We start from the raw sequence: 23,282 nt of genomic DNA on the forward strand, positions 1-23,282 counted from the left end.
CTCCTCAGGAAGTCCCTTGGTCCCTTTCTAGTTTACATCTACCTTCCCAGAAACAATTATTATGACTTCTGTCACCTTGGATTTGTTTTGCCACTTCCCGATCTTTGTAATGGAATCAAACAGGGTGTATTCCTTTGTGTCTGGCTTTTGTTGCTTAACTGAGGTCTTTGAAATTCATCCTTGTTGTTGCTAATATCACTAATTTTTTTTTGTGCATGGCATTCCAGCATTCTGTTTTAAGAGATTCAGTTGTTATCTTGTGACTGGTTGGGTTTTGATAAGTTAATGGACAAGAGACCAGTCTTATTAAATGAAGCATGTTTTTGTTCTGGGAGTGTTTATTTTTAAAAAAATTATTAATCACTTATCTGAAATAAGGATTTTTTAAATCTTAGAAATATTTCAAAATGAATAGCCCAAGGCTGACATTGAAATCTGGGAGCCCACTGCCGGCTCTCTTAAAGAGATGCTCCTTTGCAGGGAAAAGGGAGCATGTTAGGTAAAGATAGGCCCGGATGCTGATATGAGCTTTCTAGTTGGCCTTCCAGGGCTTTCACCCACAGCCCAGAGAAAGGAGCTTTGGGGGCTGATCAGGATGTTTAAACAATGACTAATGTTCTTTAGGTCCCTTGAGTAAAAACAATCAGAATATGTTTCAAACTTCTGCTTTAGGGTGGTCTATTTTCCTGTCTCGGGATAACTTTTTTCTTTTTTCTTTTTTTTGGGACGGAGTCTCACTCTGTTGCCCAGGCTGCGGTGCAGCAGTGTTATCTTGGCACACGGCAGCCTTGACCTTCCGGGCTCAAGCAATCCTCCCACCTCAGCCTCCCTAGTAGTGTGTAGCAGGACCCACAGGCACACACCAACTTGCCCAGCTAATTTTTAAAATTTTTTGGTAGAGACAGGATCTCACTAAGTTGCCCAGGCTGGAACTTTTGTTTTCAACATTATTTATAATCAGCCATATACTGAAAGTATTTTTCTTTTGAAGTTACTGTTCTAAAAATATGGTTAACACTTCCCCTCCAGGACAGCTGCAAATATTTTATTGCAGGAAGGGAAGAAACTGGGAGAAGCCAGGAGAAGGTGAGGGACCCAATGCTGAGGCCTGCATTCTGGCTGGTGCCCTTCTGGCCTTGTCTTGAAGGAGATGGGGGAGGGGAGAGGAGTGACGGGATTGAGGATTTGTTAGGTCCCTGGAAGGGATCAGGAGAAAGGTGTCCATCTGCCCTTGTAGAACTAGGGCTCCCCCAGATTTAGCTGGATTAGCTTCCTGCCCCTTTAATCTCTGCTGCCTCAAGTGCAGCCAGTGCCCTCATCACCTGTGAGCTTGCTAGAAATGCAGAACCTTAGGCCCCAGCCCAGACCCACTGAGTCAGCATCTGCCTTGTAACAAGATGTCCAGATGATGGGCATGCATGTTAAAGTATGAGATGAGCTGCTGCCTTAAAGCCTAGCAAGATTTTAAAAATACCAGTCATTGAACTGTATGATTCTAGATTAAAGGCTATAAAATATTCTGGAGCAGTATCATATATCCTAGTCAAGAGAGGAAAAAAATTTGTGTTGTGCCCATTTTAATGTATATAATGTATATAAATATGTGATATATAAACATATAAATATATATTATATATAAATATATGACGAGAGAGAGACTCTCTCTTTCTCTCTCTCATCATGTATTTTGTCAACTAAGTGAAATAACAGGCACTAGAACTTAGAGAAATCACAGTTTATTCTGATCCAGGCTTGAGGACTTGAGCCCAGGAACACAGGCTCAGTATAGACCGAGGATGTGTCCTGAAGTAGATGGCTTGAGACACAGTAGATAATGCATTTTCTAATAGGGGGATACGTGTGACACAGAAGGTGGGGGAAGAGGATAGTGAAGCAACAGTTCCTTTCCTGTAATTCTGTTTGGTGCACAGCGATGCTGTACATAAGGTAAATATGCAGTTTAGCAGTAGGGAGAAAGTTTAGGTATCTTAGGGGTCTAGTGGAGGGTGACTGATTTTGTCAATCCTGCCTTTTGTTCTACATCTGATAAACAGGTTTCTGACCAGTTCCTGTCAGCAAAATATTTGACAAACTCTGGTTACACAGGCAAGAGGTCAGCTTTAGTTTATAGGCCTAGGTCTTATTACCCTCGTGCTCATCTGCAGCCATCAGGGGCCACTGTTAAATTTTTCGTTAGAAATTTTCTTTTCCTGAAAATTTATGTAGATACATGTATTAAACTTTTTAAAAAAACCAAGAACCAGATGATGATGATAGTGAATGTCATTATGCACTTCCTAAGTACTTGGCACCATTTTCAGTGATGTTAAATCTCTGCTGCTTCAAGTGCAGCCAGTGCCTTTATGTGGATTCATGCATTGAACCTTTAAAACATTCGAGGTCAAATACGGTTATTATTCCCATTTTATAGATTTATGGGAGGAAATGTAAACAACTTGTCTAAAGTCACACAGTGAGTTAAGTAGTCCCAGCCTATTTAGAATGGCTGTAGAACTCTCTGCTCTTAACTATGATGCTAGCAGTTCTCAAAGTGGGGTCCCTGACCAGCAGCATCAGGATCACCTAGGAACTTGTTAGAAATATACCTTCTTGGAGGCCAGGCATGGTGGCTCACACCTGTAATCCCAGCACTTTGGGAGGCTGAGGCGGGTGGATCATGAGGTCAGGAGTTCAAGACCAGCCTGGCCAAGATGGTGAACCCCTGTCTCTACTAAAAATGCAAAAATTAGCTGGGCATGGTGGCGGGCGCCTGTAGTCCCAGCTACTCGGGAGGCTGAGGCAGGGAATTGCTTGAACCTGGGAGGCGGAGCTTGCAGTGAGCCAAGATCGCGCCACTGCACTCCAGCCTGGGCGGCAGAGCGAGACTCCATCTCAAAGAAAAAAAAAAAAAAAAGGCATGGACCTTCTTGGGTCCCACTCCAGACCTACTGAATCAGAAACTGGGGTGAGACCAAGCAAGCTGGGTTTTAACACGCCCTCTGGGTGATTCCAATGCACATTGTCCTGTGCTAATCCACACCTCATAGATAACAGTGTATCTGCCTTATAATCGGATTCAAGGGAAGAGATTTTGCCTTGTATTTGTCATCTTATGATAGATAATTACTGTCTATTCTCTCCTTCTCTTGTTTGTTTCTATCCAGTTTTCCCTCATACTCCAAGAAATCATTTTTAGCAGTCCTGTAGGTGAGGTGTTAACAGTATTTTTAGGACAGTAACCTCAAAAGAAAAACACTTGCCAACATGCTTCGTTTACTTTGTAAAATGAAACAAACTCACTTTTAAGGTTTGCTCCTGACATGAAAGAAGCAAGGCTGTGGTGCAGATCAGAAAGATAGCAACTTAGAAAGTTTGGTGTCATGGCCAGTTTTGCTGGAAACGTGTATCTCAGAGCAAGCTGGGCAGGACCCCATTTTTCTCTGTCATGATCACACCACCTTTGTCTTGAGTTCACAGGAAGCCAGTCCCATGTGGAGCAGAAATACTCTGTGAGTAGTGAAAATATGTGTGTGGATTTGGATCTAACTGTGTTACCTGGATTTCAGGGTGTTTCTACATTGTCAGCTTGTCTAAAAGAGGTGCTTTTGGTTGAAATCTGTAAGATACAATTAGTATTTCAGTTGCTCTGATAGTTACAGATACAGGATACATTTGTTGTTCTCTCCAGGTCACCTTATGGGATAATAGGCACTTTCTCATGTCACTCATTTAATCTTTAAAACAAACTTTCAGGTAAACATTCTCATTTTGCAAGCAAAGCACCTGAGGCTCAGATAGTTTGCACTTGTGTAGAGTCCCTCAGCTCGAAGCACAGAACTGGGTCTTTGCCCTGCCTTGTGGGGTTCTGTGTTTCACCATGCCCAGGCTCTAAGCTGACAGAGTTCTAGGCCCTTCCCTTGTATTATCTCATTGAATCCTCTTATCCCATGAGGTGGGTGCTCCTGGGAGACCAGGCAGCAGGAGAGGGCTTGGCTCTCACTGTCTTTCCAGGGAGAGGAAATATCCAGGCCCTGGGTCTTCTGGCTCCTGAAAACTTGCACAATGAGAAAGCAAAATTGATCTCAGGTGCTTAGTGACATATTTAGAGGAGGGCTCTTCTGCTTTTCGCAATCCCTCTCCTCACTATGAGATTAAGAGGGCTGAACTGCATGAATGAAATAGTGGGTCCCGCCCTGTCTCAATGCCTGGGCAGCTGCATGAGGAAAACACTGGTGAAAAGAGAAGTTTCATGGTCACTTCCTTGTGGCCTATTACCTGGCAAATTTCCAGTGTTCTTTTTCTTTTTTCTTTTTCTTAAATGAAATGCATCAAGAAGCCTGACTTTGTAATTTCTTCTCATCAGGTTACTTCCAAACCTATTACCCATTTGCAAAGTGAATCACTAAATTTCTGGCAAATGGTATTCAGGATTGCTCAGGAGAAGGCATGATTTGGATAGAGATGCACAATGGTCTGGAGTTTGCTGAGTGTTCTCATGACCAGGTTTAGGTTCCCCGAGAACACGGGCTGCAGGAGAGAGAATGCATTCCACTTTCCTTAGGGGTGGCTGCTAAGAGTATGTGAGTGGGCAGAGTCAGTCTTCTGCACAAAGGGCAGTTTTGAGGTGTTGAACACTAACCAGACATGATCATCTGGAAAAATGGGTGAAAAAAATGCCAGTCAGTGGTGGGAACCCAGAGCCTTCTGTGTCTATGTCCAGTGGCTGCACCTGCTGGCTGTTCAAATTCTCCATCTGGTTCCCAGGCGAAGCTGGAGATTCAGCACAGATGGAGCACATTTCTCCAGCTTGGGAGAGCATTCCTGGGCTGCAGAGAAAGGACTGGGCCCTGTGGGGGAATAACTGGATCCAGGAGTGCTGTGTCTTGGAGGTGGTTGTGATGCGTCAGGCTTTTGTGGGCTGTGGAGTTGGGAATGTCAGCCCCAGAGAAGGGGCCTGAGTCCTGGGCCTTTGTTAATGTAGTGTCATCGGCAGTACTCGAGGGTGCCGTGCACAACTTTCCCGATGGGTCAGTGTCGAAGGAGGAACTGACCTGGCGCATCAGTACCTATCGCAGCACTGTTACAAAGGTCTCTTGGTTCATGGTTTTCATTGTCCTTGTCTCCGCTTGGGATTTGGTCCTCAGTATCCATGGCTACCCCACGCAGGCCTCCTGTGGGGTCAGTCTCTCTGGGTGGTTCTTCTAATAGTGGGGTACCAGCATCACCCCAAGGCTGGCCATGGACAAAGAGCCTACTCACGTTCTCTGTATTTTGGGGTCCTTTTGCCACTCTGCCCATTTCCGGGGCCTGTCCCGTGTCCCTCTGCCATCCCCAGCTTTCTTGTATCATCTGAGCTGCCTAGCAGTGTCTCTCACCTGACACCTTTCCTGCTTGCTCCTCTGTGTTATGCCAGTTTATGCATGTGCCCTACCTTCTCAACTAGGTCAGGAATTCCTCGAGGGTACGATTCATTTATTTACTCAGCAGACATTGAGAGCTCCAACTTAGGGGTTAGACAGATCAGGCCCTTCCATAATAGCTCTGTGACCTTGGGCAGTTTCTTTCTGTCTAAAATGGGACAGTAGTAATACTTTCCTCATAGGATGGATGTAAACGTTAAAGGAGGTGACATACAGACAACTCTTAACAGAGTGCCAGGCTCATGGTGAGGGTGCCAGAGTGAACCATGTGTTTATTGCCTTATTAAATGTCTTGGTGATAAACGGCCACTATAGATCAACACTAGGTGTTCCAGTCTGGGGCGGGGTGGCTGATTACAGCATCTAGCAAACCTGCTCCAAGTCCATGGTTGTGTCTTTCTCGACCTTGGACGAGCCACTGGCTTTTCTGTCTGGTTTGTTAAATGAGGCTCATATGTATGTTGTGGGCTGCTTCTGAGTTTTAAGTGAAATAATACTTGTAAAATGCCTAGGAAAGCAGTTGGCACATTGTAGATACCCAGTAGTAGTATACTCATTTCATTTATTCTTCTCTGCTTCTTAAATAACTTGTATTGGTGTCCTGCTCTTAGCCTGCAAGGCAAGGGAAAGTGAGCCAGTAGAATAGTCACACTACAACTTCATTAATAGTGATACTGATAAGCAATAAAAGGAAGCCATAGCTGTGCTGTTTTGGCCTCTGTCCTTGGCAAGTGGCACCATGCTCCTGCCTCCTAGTGCAGAGACTAGGCACCACACAGACATGGGTAATGGCTGTACAGACCATTGTTCGTACGGCTCTGGGTCGGTCTCTGCCCCCACTACTGTTCCGGCCACAAGGCTGCCTGCAAAAACAAAGTGACACAAAGAACAAGGAGATGGGGAGTTGCTAAGACAGATGCATTAAAAGGATGGCATCAATTAAGTGGCTGTAGTCCTAGGCCAGAAGCAAACGGGCAGACTGCTACTGCTCCTCCCAAGTAAGAGGCGCTGGCTTATCATGCCCCCTCAGGCCTGTCTGGCGTTCAGACGACTTGTGGCCGGGATAGACTCACCAGGACTCATGCTCATCTTGAGGGCATGCACTGTGCACCCGGGCTTTGTTTTTACCCCTCTCTGGGGTGTCAGTTAGAAATGAGCTCTTCTTTGCAAGTAGAACAGAGTTTTGTTTTGCTTTTTGAGTGTCAACTGTGTCTGGCCCAAAATGAGAAAGACTCAGCTGCCTTCATGTGACCTAAACAGCCCAGGTGGGAAGGGACATTTGTAAGCATTTGCTGGGTTTGTTCTGCCTGCCCTGCTGTAACCATTTTTGACACGAGGACACTGAGATAAGAATAAAAAGAATTGTTCTTTCTTTTTATTGTAATTGCTGAGAAATGAGCATTGTTTTTTATTACCAAGTACTGTGGGCCCTCACCCTGTTCCAGTGGCCACTTCAAAGTCTTCATCAAAATAGCTACATTTTGTTTTGTTTTTAAAACCAAGTAATGGGCCAGGCATGGTGGCTCACGCCTGTAATCCCAGCACTTTGGGAGGCTGAGGCGGGTGGATCACGAGGTCAGGAGATCGAGACCATCCTGGCTAACATGGTGAAACCCTGTCTCTACTAAAAATACAAAAAATTAGCTGGGCGTGGTGGTGGGCACCTGTGGTCTCAGCTACTCGGGAGGCTGAGGCAGGAGAATGGCATGAACCCGTGAGGCAGAGCTTACAGTGAGCTGAGATCACGCCACTGCACTCCAGCCTGGGCGTCACAGCGACACTCCATCTCAAAAACAACAGCAACAACAACAAAAAAACCAAGTAATGTGTGTCTTAGGGCTTAGTAGTTAATTCACTAGGACTATTTGGTCAAGTCTAGATTACTGAGGGTCAAGAGGCAAGTGAGAGACTTGGCCAAGCCTTCAAGGAGGTGGCTATAACTTGGGAGAAGATAGAAGAGGTTTATGCCTAGGAAAAGAGTTCAAAGTCAAATTCTTCTCAGTTATGGCTGTATCATGAAATTATTTCTACGATCTGACTAAATTTTATTTAATAACAATTTTCTAATTTTAAAATAGTCTAGTCTAAGTGGGGCAGATTAGTACCTTTATGTGCTGTTTATCAGTGCTAGTTTCTTAGTGGGTGATTTGCCATTTCTAAACAATTTTGCTATGTGATAACATCATTGTGGACCCAAGGAAGTCCAAGTCAAGGGTTGAGACAATACAATAATGTTTTTACATTGTCATGTAACAGGGAAGTGGCTGGAATATGGCATGGTTCGGGGATGCTTGCTTGAGTGTTATTTATTTGGTAACTTAAATATCACCCATTTTAACTAGACAATTCAAAGATTTTCGTTAAATTCACTGAGTTGTGCAACCATCACCATAATTCAGTTTTAGAACTTTGCATCCCCCCAGCAAAGATCCTTTGTGCTTGTTTACAGTTAGCTCCCATTTCCCACTTCTGATCCTAGGCAACCACTAATCTGCTTTCTTTTTTTTGAGACAGAGTCTTCACTCTGTTACCTAGGCTGGAGTGCAGTGGCACAATCTTGGCTCACTGCAACCTCCACCTCCTGGGCTCACCCACCTCAGCCTCCTGGGTAGCTAGGACTATAGGCATGCCACCACATCTGGCTAATGTTTTTATTTTTTGTAGAGATGGGGTTTTGCTATATTGTCCAGGCTGGTCTCAAACTCCTGGGCTCAAGTGATCTACTTTTTAAAAATTGTTGTTATTTTTTGAGATGGAGTCTCACTCTGTCACCCAGGCTGGAGTGCAGTGGCAGGATCTCAGCTCACTGCAACCTGTGCCTCCCAGGTTCAAGCGATTCTCCTGCGTCAGCCTCCCAAGTAGCTGCGATTAAAGGCATGTGCCACCATGCCCGGCTAATTTTTGTATTTTTAGTAGAGATGAGGTTTCACCATGTTGGCCACGCTGGTCTTGAACTCCTGACATCAGGTGATCTACCCACCTTGGCCTCCCAAAGTGCTGGGATTACAGGCATGAGCCATGGTGCCCAGCAAAGTGATCTATTTTCTTTCTTTCTTTCTTTCTTTTTTAAAGTGATCTATCTATCTCTATAATCTTCCTTTTCTTATACATTATATGAATGGAATCATACAATATGTGGTATTTTTGTGTGTTTTTTTTTTTTCTGAGCATAAGGATTTTGGGGTTCATGCTATAGCATGCATGAACTTCATTCCTTTTTATGACTCAATATTCCATTGTATGGACATACCTACTGTGTTTATTCATTCACCAATTGATGGACTTTTTTGGCTATAATGAATGATGCTGCTATGAATGCTTATATACATATGTTTATGTTTGTGTGTGCATATATGGTTCCATTTATCTTGAGTAGATACTTAGGAGACTTTAAAAAGTCTTCGTGACCTTAGGCAATTCACCTGACTTCTCAGAGCCTCAGTTTCCCTGTCATATAAAATGTGGCGATACAGCTACTAGGGAGGCTGAGGCAGGAGAATCGCTTGAACCTGGGAGGCAGAGGTTGCAGTGAGCTGAGATCGCGCCGTTGCACTCCAGCCTGAGCAACAAGAGCAAAACTCCATCTCAAAAAAAAAAAAAAAAAAAAAGTGGGGATAAAAGTATAAGTTACTCTCAGCACTGTATCTGGCAGAGATAAGTGGGCATTGCTGCTGTAAGCTGAGTCACAACAGCCATTTGAAGATGTTCCCCTGATCAAAAGTGCTTTGCCAAATCAGCCTGGTCTAGGTGTCTGGGCAGACTGTAAAAACTACAGATTTTACAAAAGTGGGCAGAAGAGCTGACACTTGGATAGGGTGTCAGCTACAGGGAGGCACCTTCTTTTTGGCCTGTGGGAAGAGCAGGAAATATCCAGATGGAGAAGTGAGAGAAAGACAGTCCATACGAGAAGGAAATGGCAGGCACACAAGTGCGAGGCCAGACATCTGAGAGTGGCGTCACTGGGTGTGGAGGAGCTATGGTGAAGAGTAAGAGTGAGCTTGGGTGGCAGAGGAGGAGGCGGGAGGGTTGGGCTGGGCCAGGTAGGGATGGTCCCTGTATGTCCTGTGTGTTGAGGCTGCTACTTGTAGGAAGTAGAAGAGCTGGGGAAGATTATTAAGCAGAGCAGGGACTAATTAAGTTCAAAAGCTACAAGCTTTTAACAAACCTTTAAAGGACATCTATTTTGTAATGCCTGGAAACTTGGATGACTGGTGACTCATTTAGAGTTTTATGGAAAGCTTTTTAGTTCCCAGGTTCTGGGACCCCAGGTTGGCTCCCAGGTTCTGAACCTCTGTCCCCTGCCCCTGTGAACAGTGCAGACAGTAAGTGCTTATTAAGTTTACTTCCTGGGGCATCAGGGGCCAGATGTAGTATTGCTTTTTCATCCTGACAACTGCTGCTGCTATCAAAAGCGAGAGGTAATCAACTGGTTTGTGGACCATTCTTTTCTTTGGCACCTAAGTACCAGCTCTGTTTCAACTGGGTATATCAGAATTGCTAGGGGTACGCGTCTACTTTGAATGTTTATTCAATCCCTTTGCAGTTTTTATAATGAAAATTATAGAAAATTGACTTTTAAAAACACTGATGCTAAGGTGTAGAAGATAGGAGGAAAAATTATTGAGGGGAGGGTGGAGCTCAGTTTCTTGATAAAACTTTGGGAAACACTGTTTTAATTAAAGAAATGACCTATATGTAAGGCAGAATGCAAACAGCCCCAAATGCAAATATATCAGGCAGTCTTGAATATCTTTTTTTTTTCTTTTTTTTTGAGACAGAGTCTCGCTCTGTCGCCCAGGCTGGAGTGCAGTGGCATGATCTTGGCTTACTGCAAGCTCTGCCTCCTGGGTTCACACCATTCTCCTGCCTCAGCCTCCCCAGTAGCTGGGACTACAGGTGCCTGCCACCACACCCTGCTAATTTTTTTTTTTTGTATTTTTAGTAGAGACGGGATTTCACCGTGGTCTTGATCTCCTGACCTCATGATCCGCCTGCCTCGGCCTCCCAAAGTGCTGGGATTACAGGCGTGAGCCACCGCGCCTGGCCCTGAATATCTTTTCTACTCGTTGCTACTTGGTGTTTGAGTTATAAGTGTCTTCTTGAGGGTTTGGGAGGTTTTTCTTTTTATATATACACACATATGTACATGTGTGTGTAAAATATTCATTTATTCATGCCAGAGATATGTAGAGCTGACATCAATGGGAGGAATGTTACCAGAATTAGGTTAAGTAGTGATGAGAGTTATTCGTTCTAACAACGTTATGAGAATCTTTTCCTCCGAAATACATGAATGGGAAGTGAGGTTTTCTAACTATATTTTCTTAAAGAAGACTGATAAGACCAAAATGTCAAGAAAGCTTTTATCAAGCTTGTTAATTTGACACACACCACAGAGACACAGGGTCCCTTGGGGAGGGCAGGTTGCTGTGATGGAACTGTAGAGATTCTCCCCACCCACCCCTCGGGTTAGGCCTCTAGGTTCTGCCTTCTGCCTGGGTCTTAGATCTTTTGCTCCAGCCCCACCACTCCCTGAGCTCTGCTCCTTCCCACTTCTCCTGGCTCATTCGGAAGCCCTGGACAGTGTCAAGATAGAAACCCCAATGCCACACCACCTTTGTTTTCTTCCCAGGGGGTTTTCCTCGGGGTCTTCAATTCCAGTCACTCCTGAGCTTCCCACTGGCCAGGTCTCCTTGGCATCAGGCAGGGGCATGTTTCTGTTCTCTTCTGGGCCTGCACACCGTATTTTTGGGGTTTTTTGGCTGGCATCTCCTGGATGCTGGAAGATGGGTGCCAACATTTATTCTTAAAATCGTTTTGAGCATGGTTTAATTTAGCATAAAAGCTGCTTCACTTGTTTTCAGACTAAGGCACTCCATGGAGTTCACTCCACCTCCATCCCCCCTCTCCGTCCCCATTAGCTGTGACAGCCCAATCATATGTCTCCCTCCCTCTGATCAGCCAGCCCAGGGCTCCTCGTTTGAATTTGGCTTCGTAATTCCTTACTTTACCTGCCATCCCAAGAAGAAGGACTTGATTCTCCTCTTATCTCAAAGTGGATTCTCCCAAACCAAAAATCTCCCTTCTCCAGCTCCTAGGAGGGTGTTTCTGTCAGGCAGATCTCCTGCCACTGTGGGTTGTGGGCAGCCCTCTGCCTGGCACATTATTACACAGTGACATCAACTACTGTCCCAGTGCCAGTGGTTTCTTGGGGGCACTGCATCTTGCCTCTGACTTTCCATCTCATGCCCATCTCGAAAGGGGACATCACTCTTGTCCTTGTTGTCCCAGTGAGAAGCCCTGATCAGTGCTTTTTGATTTACCTCCTACTCAGTTTTAGTTCTTAAATCTCAGGATAAGAGCCCACTTCTTGCCACCTACAATTTCCTTGCATTAATCCAACAGCCTCGATGCTTGTCAATCTAAATTGCCTTGCACCCCCTCCCCCATTGCTGCACACTGGAGCCAAAATGCTTCTGAAATATAAACCTTATTGCATAACCCCCCTTCAAAAACTCTCTAGTGGTTTTCCATTTAATTCCACCCTTCTTAAAGCAACTTGTCAGGCTTCGAACCCCCTGAGCCCCATCCCCCAGGCTGCCCTGTTTGTGTGCCCCAGGAGGGCAGGTGTCCTGCCTTGTTCAGTGCAGAGCTTGGTGCGTGGTAATGGTTGTTTGGTGTTAGTCAGAGGTGAGGCGTGTGTATTTTACTATGATGGGTAGGCAGCAAGTTGCATTTAACTTCTTTTTCTAGGAGATGGACCATAATTTTCTTATATTAAATTATCGTAGAGACTGAGCACGGTGGCTCATGCCTGTAATGCCAGCACTTTGGGAGGCCGAGGCAGGTGGATCACCTGAGGTCAGGAGTTCGAGACCAGCCTGGCCAACCTGGTGAAACCCCGTCTCTACTAAAAATACACTAATTAGCTGGGCATAGTAGCAGGCACCTGTAATCCCAGCTACTCGGGAGGCTGAGGTGGGAGAATTGCTTGAACCAGGGAGGCGTAGGTTGCAGTGAGCCAAGATTGCGCCATTGTACTCCAGCCTGGGCGACAGAGCGAGACTCTGTCTCTAACAAAAGAAAAAAAAATTATTGTAGAGGTTTATGGTGGCTCCTTTATTTTGCTTTTCTTTCCTTTCTTTTTTGAAACATCTTTTGGGTGGAAGTAGATTTATTTGGTAGCACTCCTTGGGTCAGAAATGGAACTTCTCTTTGAAATACATTCTTATAGAGAGAGAAACTTGACCACGGTTGATTGAAGATTTAGTGCCTAGGAAGTTGGTATTTGAAAAGCATAACCTGTGTTTATGCTGTCTGAAGGCATGGTTTATTATTTTTTCACCTTCATTGGTCTCACTCCTGCTTCCTTATTTCTTGGAACAGGAAATCTAAAACCTAGAAGTTAGTTGGTGGCTGCTCAGAGCCCCTTGGCTTGGATAGAGTCTCCTGAGAAAACCTAAGCCTCTGAACCCAAGGTCAGGGTTCTTTCTTTCCCCTAGGCCCAAATGCTGCTCGCTCTGTTTACACACTTCCTACACATCGATGGTTTGTGCCTTGCTCTGTGTCCTTTATGGTCTTCCGTTTTAGTGCAGGAGCCAGACTGGCCTCAGTGCAGTCTCTGCAATGCAGCCTCATTCTCTGTGACCTCAGTGGGGTCCTTAACATCCAGATTCTTAATGTCTCAGAGCCTCAGTTTTCTTATCTGTGGAGTAGTCATCGCGACTACCCTGCAGGGTTGTTGTGAAGATTAATTGAGAAAGCATGTTAAATCCCTTGACATGATAGGGGCACCATCAGTGTTAGCTGCTACCTCTACCGAGAGTCTGTTATTTTGACATTTACCACCTGCTAGCTGTGTGACATTGGGTGAGTTATTCAGCCTCTCTGGGCCTTAGTTTTCTGTTGTAAAACGGTGTTAATATAAGTGCTTACCCCTTATAGTATTGCTCTGAAGATTACATAAAATAATCCATATAGAGGGTTATGAATGGTGCCTGGCCATGGTCACTGTGCTTAGTAAAGGTCAGCTCACTGCAACCTCCACCTCCCGGGTCCAAGCAATTCTCCTGCCTCAGCCTCCCAAGTTAGGATTACAGGCATCTGCCACCACGGCTGGCTAATTTTTGTGTTTTTAGTAGAGACAGGTGTGCATTTTATTGGGTTCAATTTTTAAAATATTTTAAAGCTTTATAAAATAGCAACACAAGGGGTCCTTGTAAGTGGTAGATACATGAACCAACACAGGTAATAAAATTACATAGAGCTTAATACACACGTGCACACAAATAAGTGCAAGTAAAATGGGAACTCTGAGGAAAAGTTATGGATTGTATCAGTGCTGATATCCTGGTTGGGATATTATGATCTTGGAGAATGTTACCATTGGGGGAACTGGATAAAGGGTATACAGGATCCCTCTGTATTATTTCTTCAAGATGGAGTCTTGCCCTGCTGCCCAGGCTGGAGTGCAGTGGCACGACTTCTGCCTCCCGGGTTCAAGTGATTCTCCTGCCTCAGCCTCCCGAGTAGCTGGGACTACAGGTGTGTGCCACAACACCTGGCTAATTTTTGTGTGTGTGTATATATATATATATATATATATATATATATACACACAAAATTTTTATATATATACAAAATTATGTATATACAAAAATATATATAAAATTTTATATATATACAAAAATTTTTTTTTTAGTGGAGACAGGGTTTTGCCATGTTGCCCAGGCTAGTCTCGAATTTCTAACCTCAAGTGGTTCATCTGCCTTGGCCTCGCAAAGTGCTGGGATAACAGCCATTAGCCACCTCACCCGGCCCCCTCTGTGTTATTTCTTCTGTCTGCTTGTGGTTATCTACACATGACTGACTATCTGAATAATTACAGTTACCTTAATTCAAAAACTTAGCCTTAAAAATTTGAGTGTTATCTCTAAATAATATAGTGTTAGAGAAATAGCAGCTCTGAATCTTCTTGTACAGATAATAGAGCCAGGTTAGTTAAAAGGTAGCCCAGTTTTCTTTTTTTCCAGGAAGGCAGAGGACTCAGTTTTTTGAGGAGAGTGGGCGCCGGTGAGTAGGGATAAGCAGGCCCTCAAGTGACAACACAAATTTAAACACAGAGACCACTTAGTTGCTGTGGTCTGTTACCTGGTGTATAAAGGGTGCTGCAGATGCTTTGGCGTGCTGGCTGGGGGGGCCCCAGGGTTTGTATCTGCACGCCTGCCAACCATCACAGCTGTGCGTGAAGAAAACTAACTCGGGTTGGTAGCATAGGAGTCTTCACTTAAGCACTTGTGTGACCTCGAGCTGATGGACTATCTAGAGCAATTTGAGCTGGACTTCATCTACATCAAATTAGATCCTGGTTTAAAGCTACCCTTATAAATCTCCCTTGCTTCTCCCTCCCTGGCAGCTCTGTCTGAGGCAGCATATTTCCCTCCCGCTTGGACAGGAGGGATCTCATGAAAGTGTTGGGTGGAGTGGTCTTGTCTGCTGGCTCTGGTGGCACTGTCTTGGTAGGGTTTCAGATTTAGAACCAGATTTCAGGTCTCCTCCCTAAGTTAGAAAATCATTCCAACAGATCCGATTTCTCTGAGCTAATTTACTAGGATGATCTCTACTTGCATTTAATAAAATATTCAGAGACCTATTGAATTCCAGTTGCTGTTTGCCATTTGTAATGCTGCTGAGTTTGACTTAGTAATACACTTCAATTCCCAAATGTGTCGCACGGGCTGTTACTGAATGTGGGTCATTAGGAAAGCTTTGACTCTTAACAGAATTATTCACTGAAGTCTTAGTTACAAAGCATTACTAAGAAGTGATTTATTTAGTCCCAAAGTGACAGGTTTCAAAAAAGTTTGCACGTTGGCTGGCCATAAATCCATTTATATTCACTCCTCCCCCCATAGAATAAAACTTATGCTACCTTCTTGGTGTTTGTTGAGCGGCGAATCAGTTCCTTGTCACTGATTTAAAATAAAACAACCCTGATGTATCTTTAGCAGACAAAAGCCTTCTTTTGTTTCACAACCCATTTCTCCAACGGAAGAAGAACAAAGACCCATAGTCCTAAAGTGCTTTTGTGCAGCCTTGTATGACCACAGTAAATTGTACATGTAATGAAATATTACTCTGTGCGTGTGTGTGTGTGCAATCATAGTAGTCTTTTTAATGTATATTTTAAAAATAACCTAGTTTTCATGGTATGGAGCTGGTTGCATAACCTTAGAATGTAGGCCACTTGAGGAGGAGGGGGCTATGCCATTATGAAATTATCAGTTTAAAACTATTGTTTAATAATTATGCCAACAGCTGCTTTCTGAAGGATCCCAGTCTGTTCATATGGTTGGGTCTGTATGGTTAGTGGAGTCTAAATCCTACAGGCCTTTCTGATCATTCACACATGGGTGGCTGTGCTGCTGGCCCCCACCCCACCTACTTCAGTTTGGTGAATATCTGTGAGGCCAGACCCCCTTCCACTCCATTGCTTCACCCTCAGCACATGCTCACACACACAGACACACAATGTCAAGGTTTCACAGGGGTTACGAGTCCCCCTACCCCCAGACTCATCCTCCGGTCGTTGGAACTGGGAAGTGAATTCTGGTGGTGGTGAGTACATTGCGGGTTGAACCCAGCGAGCCAGTGACTCTCTGTGTCTAATGTGCAGGCACAACATTAGGGGCACTTTTTTTAGATGAGTCATTTGTTTGGCAGGTTTGTGACATTGGGAGTCTCATTGTCATTTTTATTTCTTACAGTTTTATGTGCTGAAAGAGTTGGCCAGATGACTAAGACATATAATGACATAGATGCTGTCACTCGGCTTCTTGAGGAGGTAAGTGCTCCAGGGGAAGGCAAAAGAGTTGTTTATAATTGAGTGGTTTTCATGGATACTGATTAAAGCATGCCTTATCGCCTGTTTCAGTGAGGAATCTTGGAAATTGGTCTCTTTCGAGGTATAATTTAATGGCTTTACTTTTTGAACTAGTAGCTATGTAGGCCTTTATAGCTGTAATTGTGTGCAGATATTTTAAAGGAATATATTAATGGCACCAAATGTGGTGTGTTTAAATACTTGTTAGAATATCCAGTTGTAAGTGTAAAAAATCCTGAAACATTGACTAATGATATATTTTAAGTGCATCCAAAAAATGTCAGAAAAATATATCATATCTGTGTCTTCCTAATGTATTTAAGTTTTTACTTAGGCTAGTGGAATATTATGCAGTGTCAGCATGGAAATAAGCAAAATAAGCATGGCAAGAAAAATTTAAGAAAGTTGCTTAAGATTAGGTGAGCTGCCTGTATTTTAGAGACTGTAGTTTTCTGAATTTCTCGGTATTCTGTTGCAATTGAGAATTAAGTATTATGAAGGTCTCTAGAAACAGATGAGTATAATATGTGTATGTGCATGCCTGGAACAGGCCAGAACATGGTGGGTTCTTAGTATTTGTTGAATAAGTCTCCATCATTAATACACTGCCCCCTTCACTGAATCAGGCCTTAAATGGACAGGTGCTGCCTTCTAGACCCTTGCTTCTGATCTGGAATCTGGAATGATTTTGGGGCGTGTGACTATGATGTGGAGGACACAGAAATCATTGTTATTGTTTTCAGCCAGTGGGAGGTCAGGGTTGAAGCTCAGACAGAAACTGGGCCAGACTCGTTTCCCAGAGGTTTTTCTGGAGTGTGTGGCATTCTTTCACTGTTTTTGTGTGTCTCTCTTCCCGTGTCTCTACCGCTGCACATCCAGCATTCTCTTCCTGGTCCTGCCATCCACTACTGTTTGATCCTCTGAGGTGGGGAAGTCACAAACTCATCAGCTCTCCAGAAGTGATGTCAGGGTTTTTGGCTATGTGACAGGGTGTCAAGGGCGCTCTTTTGGGGCACCGACCTTCAGCCTTCGGGTGTCACTCCAGTTGCAGCTGTCTTTGGTGTTAGCCACGTGGCAGGCTGCCTTGGTTGGCACCACCAACTTTTGAAAATGGTTAATCACTGACCCCTTTCTGCTGCATCTGTTTTCCCCAACAGTGCTCTCCAGATCTTACAAAGTGCTTCCGGCGCCCGCTCATCACCGTCTGTTCGGGTCATTGAGTCTTCTGAGAGGGGTCCTAATCTGTACCTTTATTTTTATTCCAAGGCCACCACTCAAGCTCTTGGGGCCTCAGCAGTGAGATTGTAGCTTCTCTCTGCTTTACTCTTCCTTGCAGCTGCCACTGTCCATGCCCTCTGTGACCCGCTCACCCTTTCTGTAAGGCTCCTCGCTGTGTAGTCAAGGCCACCCATTGCTCACGGTCCTGAACCCTCCTCTTCACTGTCCTGAACCTTCACTGTCACTGGGGACATGGCTCCTGCTCTCCCACCCTTGGCCCTCTATGGCATTTAACTGCGTTGGTTCTTTCCTGCTTCTCAGTCTTGTGCTGCAGGGCCTGCCGGGGACCTTTGAAGCTGGCCCCAACCCCATCCCCAGGTAGTCTGTGCCGTTGCTGAGCCCCAGGCGTAGGAGTCACCCCACAGTCCTGTTTGTTTTGTTCATCCAGCTGGATGAACAATTTATTTTTTATTTTTTGTAGAGGTGGGATCTCCTTATATCGCCCAGGCTGATCTTAAACTCTGAGGCTCAAACAGTCCTCCTGGCCTGGTGCAGTGTCTTATGCCTATAAGTCCCAGCACTTTGGGAGGCCAAGACAGGTGGATCACTTGAGCACAGGAGTTTGAGACCAGCCTTGCCAACATGGCCAAACCCTGTGTCTACAAAAAATACAAAAATTAGCCAGGCATGGTGGCCTGTGCCTGTAATCCCAGCTACTCGGGAGGCTGAGGTAGGAGGATCGCTTGAGCTCTGGAGGTGGAGATTGCAGTGCACCGAGATCATGCCACTGCACTCCACCTGGGCACCAGAGCGAGACTCTGTCTCAAAAAATAAAACAAAGCAAAACAAAATTAGAAGCAAACTACAGCCACTGTTTATTTGAATCTCTCACATTTTTAAATTAAAAAATTCTCTCACCTTGGCCTCCCAAAGTGCTGGGATTCACCGTACCCAGCCTGTTTTATTTTTAAAGGGTCTTCATGGCAACAGCGTCTGTTTGTGTCTTTGTGTTCCATGTCTAATGCCATTCTGTTCCTGTCCTGATAAGATTCATGCCTGAGTTACTGCCTTTCCTTGGAACTAGGAGGGTGTCCTGGTTAAAGTCTAACTGTCCCAGTCATGTGGCTGTTGCACTGCGCGGTGCTTTTCCTGGGCTTTGGCTCTGTTTCTTCTGTTCTCTTGCTATGGTTTCCATGCCTGCCACAGGCAGGCAAGTGGGGGATTTGCACAGGATCCCAAAGCACAGCCTTCCACCAGTGTGGAGAGTTCGCTTCTGGTTTTAAGGGGAAGAGGATGCTGTGGCTCACCTGGGCTTGCTCTGTCTGGAATGCCCCTTTGGGCAGAGCTTGCCTCCTCCTCGGTTACAGAGAGGGTGATTCCACTGGCCCCTTAGTCATGCTTTTTATCCTGAAATTGGTGAATGAGATGAGTCAGTTGCTAAGTGTAGGCGGCAGGCTGTTTGGAATCTCTAGTGGGTGTGTCAGTCAGTGCAAGAGTTCATTGGTAAAAAGGGGCTGAGACTCAAGTTACAGTCTTTTTTAAGTCTATGCTTTGAAAGCATAGTGAGGAGAGGGAGCAGGCAGTTAGAATGAGCTCTACCTTGCCTCATTTCTTAGGGGAATAAAGGAACTAGTTCTTTTAATAGCTTATTTCCAAGGGCCTAAATTACTTGTTTGTGGTCTCCTTTTCTCATTGTAGTTTAATCCAGTGGCCATCTTCTAGCTGTTTTCTTGTTTTTATCCTTTTTTTTGGTAAGGATGGGGTCTCACTATGTTGCCCAGGCTGGTCTTAAACTCCTGGCCTTCTCAAACTCCTGATTCTCCCACCTTGGGCTCCCAAAGTGTTGGAATTACAGACATAAGCTGCCACACCCAACCTGTTTTCTTGTTTTTAGAAGTAAACATTAATCATATTTTGGCTAGAGAAATGGGAGGTTTTTTTCATTCTTGTAATTCTCAAAGAAAAACCCAACCAGCTTGTTGCCTCAGTAAAATTAAAGAGAAAAAACTAGAGACACTACAATAACGTTTCTGTTTAAATTTTCATTTTATCTATAAATATTTTTAATGTAACTTTTTATTTTCAAATTTTTAAGTACATAGTAGGTATATATATTTATGGGGTACATGAGATACTTTGATAAAGGCATATGCTGCATAATAATCACATCAGGGTAAACTTTGCCCAAACCTGCATTCCAAAAATTAGATAGGCATGGTGGTGCATGCCTGTGGTCCTAGCTACTCAGAAAGTGAAGTGGGAGGGTTGCTTGAGCCCAGGAGTTTGAGGCTATGGTGAGCTGTAATTGCGCCACTGCACTCCAGCCTAGGCGATAGAGTGAGACCTGTCTCAAAAAAAAAAGAAAAAGAAAAAGAAAAAAAAGGTGGAGGGTGGAGAAAGAAAGGGATATCATCACTTCAAGCATGTATCATTCCTTTGTGTTACAAACATTCCAATTATACTTGTAGGTATTTTTCAATGTGCAATAAATTATTGTTAATTGTAACCACCCTATTGTGCTATCAGATACTAGATCTTATTCTAAGTATATTTTTATACACATTTGCTGTGACTTCTTGCTTTTTCTTCTGGCAGAGAGTGTTCTTTAAAATTACTCTAAAGATTACATTTCTGGTATAGACCAGGGAAGTGTTTGTCCTTAGTGGGGCAAGAAGAGGCGAGGCAGCCCTTAGGTGCAGGGTTTGAGGTGTGACCGGTAGGACAAAGGACTTCATTGTTGAGCTCATTGCTTTACTTGTTTCTCTTTCCCTTCCTGTCTCCCAATTCCTGTTGGTTTCTGGCCGTTTGTGTGCTGGAAGCCTTCCGCATCCTTCAGGTGCTCTGGCAGTCCCTTGCCATGCCTGAGCCATCTTCATTATTATGCTGTGTGCTTGATTTGTTTGCATTGAAATGTGCGTACAAAATGCGGCTAAAGGCCGGGCGCAGTGGCTCACGCCTGTAATCCCAGCACTTTGGGAGGCTGAGGTGGGCAGATTACTTGAGGTCAGGAGTCCGATACTAGCCTGGCCTACATGGTGAAATGCCATTTCTACCAAAAATACAAAAATTAGCTGGGCAAGGTGGCGTGTGCCTGTAGTCCCAGCTACTTGGGAGGCTGAGGCAGGAGAATCACTAGAACCTAGGTAGCGGAGGTTGCAGTGAGCTGAGATCATGCCACTGCACTCCAGCCTGGGTGACAGATCGAGACTCCATATCAAAAACAAACAAAAAATATGGCTAAGGCATGCAAAATATCAGTGCTTGTTGGAACTTGGCAGCCTGGATGCATGAAGGCAATGCAGAACAGGTAGTCAGGTAGTGAGCTGAGGAGCACTGATGAAGCACCTGCTGAGTGTTCAGTCTGAGAACTAGTTCTAGTAGAGACATTAGGTAGACTTGAGTTAGATATTTGGAGACTATACTTCCAAAGAGAAGTGAACATTGGTATTGCAGTTTTAACCAAATCCAGCTGAAACCACTTGGACTAGGTGCTAATTTTGAGTCAGCCCCTGGAGACTTTAATTCTTTGCAGTCTCCCTCACACAGTTCTTTGAATCCTTTCCTCTAGGTACCTAATAAGCACAGCTGTTGAGTCTGAGAAATGACAAAGGGCCATGAAATAAGGTACCCTTTTTTTTTTTTTCAATTTTGTATTTTGAGATGGGGTCTCCTGTGTTGCCCAGGCTGGTCTTAAACTCCTGTGCTCAGGAGATCCTCCTGCCTTGGCCTTCCAAAGTGCTGGGATTACAGGCATGAGCCACTGCACCCGACCAGGGGAACTTCTTGGTAGACACTGACCAGTGTGGATAAATGTGCAGAGATGAGCATCTCTGTTGACTGGGCAGATTCACCGTGTCCCCTTTGCCCTGTGAGAGGGCCATCTCCACATGTACTGTGTTCCCAGAAAGGCAAGTTCATGATGGGGAGGCACAAATTGTGGGAATGAGTTGGGGAATTTGCAACTCTCTTTTTTTTTTTTTTTTTCTTTTTTTGAGACAGAGTCTCTCTCAGACACTCAGGCTGTAGTGCAGTGGGGTGAGTGAGCCCCACCTCCTGGGTTCAAGCGATTCTCCTGCCTCAGCCTCCCAAGTCGCTGGGATTACTGGCTCCCGCCACCACACCCAGCCAATTTTTGTATTTTTAGCAGAGACGAGGTTTTGCCATGTTGGCCAGGCTGGTCTCAAACTCCTGACCTCAAGTGATCCCAAAGTGCCGGGATTACGGGTGAGAGCCACTGTGCCTGGCCTATTTACAGCTCATTTTTGATACTGTGATACCTGGCTGGCTTCTGGGACTGTGGTGACAGCATTGCCAGTCTGGGGACTGTGGAAGGCCTGGAGGAGAGAGACCATCATCCTGCAAGAGGGAGCCAAAGTGCTGTTGAATCCAGTCTTCTCAAACTGTACTTGACCTCAAGTGCTGCGCTCATACTGCAGTGAAGTTCCTGTGGTTAGCAAAGGGAGATGTCTGCTATTGCATGGAATAATTGGGTGGCTATCCAAGACGTTAGAAATAAAAGCTGATTTTTCTCTTTATTCTAAAACTTAGTGAATCATAAAGCTAGAGAGTTTTTCCAGAATATCTCAGCTAGCCTGCCCCTTTACTCTACCTTCATTTAACAGTTGAGGGAACCTATGTTCAAGTAGGGAACCCATACTCTCCCAGTTTACAGTAAGATAGTTCACCTGGAGCAGTTCAATTTGTGACCAGTACCTGCTGTAAGAAACACAGCTTAGGTTGTGACCCAGTACTCACATAGGTGAATATGTGACAAACAACAGTTTAAACATGAAATAATATTCTTATTACATATAATGCACTTTGGTGTTTTCAATTCTGTGCCATTGTATTTAAGTTAAAACAAAGTGTCGGTTGCTGTTACTGAAATGGTTTCTTAACCCACTAATGAGTTTGAAACCTGTGGCCTGAAAAATGAATCTGTTGGCCTGGCGCAGTGGCTCACACCTGTAATCCCAGCATTTTGGGAGGTCGAGGAGGGCGAATCACCTGAGATCAGGAGTTTGAGACCAGTCTGGCTAACGTGGTGAAACCCTGTCTCTACTAAAAATACAAAAATTAGCTAGGTGTGGTGGCACATGCCTGTAATCCCAGCTACCCAAGGGGCTGAGGCAGGAGAATTGCTTGAACCTGAGAGGTGGAGGTTACAGTGAGCCGAGATCGTGCTACTGTATCCAGCCTGGGTGACAGAGTGAGACTCTGTCTCAAAAAAAAAAAAAAAAAAAAAAAAAAAAAATCAATCTGTAGTGTACTTTATCCCTGTGAAGCAAAAGCCGTTTGCCTGGGACCATGTGGGTAGTTAATAGCAGGTGTTGGATCAGAACCTAGGACTCCTCCCCAACATTTTTCCTACCCCAGACGACATGTTTCCATTCTTTCTTTCAAACCAGATGAACAGAGTAATTAGCATACTTCTAAAATGATTTAATTTTTCTGACTTCTCCTCCCCTTGCCAAAACCCAAGTTGAATCTGACTGGTAGCAACTCGCTAAGTCTGCATTTGCTGATGGCGTCTGTCCACTATCAGGGGACGTCTTTGTTCCCACAGAGGCTTCCCTGCCTTTATATGCCACTCCAAATTTTCCTCTGTGTACTGGCTCTGCGTAATTGATGCCATCAGCTCAGCTAACAGAAAATTCTGTGCCCTTAAGAGTGTTTTTGTCTCTGAAGGATGGCGATTTTATGCATAACGTCTCCGTTTTGAAAGTTGTTTTTTTCTTAAATGAAACCTAAGTAGCCTTTTC

The 23,282-nt window shown here is 44.5% G+C and overlaps 1 protein-coding gene across 19 annotated transcripts in view; it reads left to right on the plus strand.

Moving 5' to 3' along the window:
* Positions 1-23,282, plus strand: part of TRAK1 (trafficking kinesin protein 1) — a 212,177-nt gene that overhangs the window by 147,108 nt on the left and 41,787 nt on the right. For all 19 annotated transcript variants that reach the window (XM_054680574.2, XM_054680575.2, XM_054680577.2 and 16 more), the window contains one exon: positions 16,187-16,263. In XM_054680574.2, the coding sequence (XP_054536549.1) occupies positions 16,213-16,263 (51 nt within the window). In that variant the 5' untranslated portion in view covers positions 16,187-16,212. The remainder of the gene's footprint in view (positions 1-16,186; positions 16,264-23,282) is intronic.

The sequence above is a fragment of the Pan troglodytes genome, chromosome 2 (assembly GCF_028858775.2).
Source record: "Pan troglodytes isolate AG18354 chromosome 2, NHGRI_mPanTro3-v2.0_pri, whole genome shotgun sequence".
NCBI classification, from domain to species: domain Eukaryota; kingdom Metazoa; phylum Chordata; class Mammalia; order Primates; family Hominidae; genus Pan; species Pan troglodytes.